Raw genomic sequence first — 2,646 nt, 5'->3', positions numbered from 1 at the left:
GTGAGATGAGAATGTATAAGATTCGACAATGAGAACATCGAAACAGCTATTGATATTCCTTTTCGGCTAGCTTCTACCTATTATCATCATTATTTTCCTACTATTGATCATACGAGTCCAAAGCCAGCACAGCGCTCACGAGGATTCCCGATCAGTCACACCCACCCAGACCATCGCAATAAACCTCCGATATACATGTACAGCCATCCTCCAAATGCACACCAACATGTAACTGAATTATGTTCCTGAAATTGGAACCTCCGTTACTTCCGTTACATCTGTTATTACTATTACAACTTTTGATGCTATATATGCCACTAGAAAAGTTACCGATATCACGGTTATTACTATTACTGTTACTATAACTACTACTATTATAAATAACACAACTTCAAATACTATTATTACTATCATTACAACCACTGCTCATATAACTAGCTAAATCCTCAGTTACCCTCCAGTTCAGCTCAGTTACTCAAAGGACTTTTTCTCTGCCTCTTTCCTCCCCTCGCCCGCCTCCCACCGACTGCCAGGAAGGTCGTCGAGGCGATACAAGGGCGCCAGCAAACCCAGGGGCGTGAGTAACCGCAACGCAGGCCTCAAGTGGCTCAAGGCCCACGCTTCGGAGGGCGTGATCTACTTCGCCGACGATGACAATACGTACGATTACAGAATCTTCCAGGAGGTTGGTTTCCAGAGAGAGTGGAAGAGGCGCACGTTCATGGATTGGGGTTTTGTGTCCGAGAGTCGGTCTCGAAAGTGGTTCTCGGGTGATCCAATGTGTGAATTTCAATCTCTGAAAGTGGTTCTTGGTTTATTTCAAGTGCTTTGTGTGTTTGTTTTAATCTCCGAAAGAGGTTCTCTGGTGTGTTTTTATGTTTCAATTTCTGAAAGAGGTTCTTGGGTGATTGAATCTGTTTTTGTGTGTGTTTTTGATCTCTGAGAATGGTTCTTGGCTGATTTAAAGAGTTTTAATCGCTGAAAGTGCTTTTTGGGAGTTTTAATCTAAGAAAATGGTTCTTGGTTGATTTAAAGATTTTGTGTGTTTTAATCTCTGAAAGATTTTTTTGTATGATTTTGTTTTCTGACGTTTCAAAATGAATTTCTTTGTGAATTTAGTGTTTTCGAAGTTGATCTTACTTTTATTTGCATGATCCTAATTTTTTCGTGTTTTTTTGTGTTTTTGTTTGTTGTTGTAGTTGCTCCTTTGATTTAGATATTTTGTTGTACAATGTGGTTTCTTTGGCTTCTGTCATTTACCCTTATTCTTTATCATCATTATCACTATTACTGCTTTCACTGAAAGTATAACTGTTACTACTAGTACTATTTTTATTAATATATTACACTAACACTGTTGTATTATTATCTTAATACCACTATATCAATATTACTATTATCACTACTAGTATTATAAATACTCCACTACTGTTACCATTGTTCTAACTACTGCTATTATCTCACTACTATTACTATTATCATACAATTACCGCTACTATAACATCGATCATTCCTATTCCTACATCTATTTAGTCCTATGATCACATCACTCAACCCACAAACCGTTATTCTCAAATTCTATTTTTCTAATAAGCAATAATTCCTAGATCCTATTTTTCTAATAAGCAATAATTCCCAAATTCCCAAACGACTCCTCATTCCGCAGATCCCAATTCCCTAACGACTCCCATTCCACAGATCCCAATTCCCTAACGACTCCCCCTTCCGCAGATCCCAATTCCCTAACGGCTCCCCATTCCGCAGATCCCAATTCCCTAACGACTCCCCATTCCGCAGATCCCAATTCCCTAACGACTCCCCCTTCCGCAGATCCCAATTCCCTAACGGCTCCCCATTCCGCAGATCCCAATTCCCAAACGACTCCCCATTCCGCAGATCCCAATTCCCAAACGACTCCCCATTCCGCAGATCCCAATTCCATAACAACTCCCCATTCCACAGATCCCAATTTCCTAACGACTCCCCCTTCCGCAGATCCCAATTCCCTAACGACTCCCCATTCCACAGATCTCGATTCCGCAGATCCCAATTCCCTAACGACTCCCCATTCCACAGATCCCAATTCCCTAACGACTCCCCCTTCCACAGATCCCAATTCCCTAACGACTCCCCCTTCCACAGATCCCAATTCCCTAACGACTCCCCATTCCGCAGATCCCAATTCCCTAACGACTCCCCCTTCCACAGATTCCAATTCCCTAACGACTCCCCATTCCACAGATCCCAATTCCCTAACGACTCCCCTTTCCACAGATCCCAATTCCCTAACGACTCCCCATTCCGCAGATCCCAATTCCCTAACGACTCCCCCTTCCACAGATTCCAATTCCCTAACGACTCCCCATTCCACAGATCCCAATTCCCTAACGACTCCCCATTCCGCAGATCCCAATTCCCTAACGACTCCCCCTTCCACAGATTCCAATTCCCTAACGACTCCCCATTCCACAGATCCCAATTCCCTAACGACTCCCCATTCCACAGATCCCAATTCCCTAACGACTCCCCCTTCCACAGATCCCAATTCCCTAACGACTCCCCCTTCTACAGATCCCAATTCCCTAACGACTCCCCATTCCGCAGATCCCAATTCCCTAACGACTCCCCCTTCCACAGATTCCAATT

At 43.1% G+C, this 2,646-nt stretch overlaps 1 protein-coding gene across 1 annotated transcript in view; it reads left to right on the top strand.

Annotated features, from left to right (window-relative positions):
* LOC122260557 (galactosylgalactosylxylosylprotein 3-beta-glucuronosyltransferase P) overlaps positions 1-2,646 on the top strand; it is a gene marked incomplete in the record, with an annotated part of 38,765 nt that overhangs the window by 32,664 nt on the left and 3,455 nt on the right. Inside the window, 1 exon segment of the mRNA XM_086530749.1 lies at positions 534-685. Coding sequence (XP_086386875.1) covers positions 534-685 — 152 coding nt within the window.

Source organism: Penaeus japonicus, unplaced genomic scaffold (assembly GCF_977035675.1).
Source record: "Penaeus japonicus unplaced genomic scaffold, GWHDUDI00000001_assembly GWHDUDI00000034, whole genome shotgun sequence".
NCBI lineage: Eukaryota > Metazoa > Arthropoda > Malacostraca > Decapoda > Penaeidae > Penaeus > Penaeus japonicus.
This window is presented reverse-complemented; position numbering and strand designations above follow the sequence as displayed.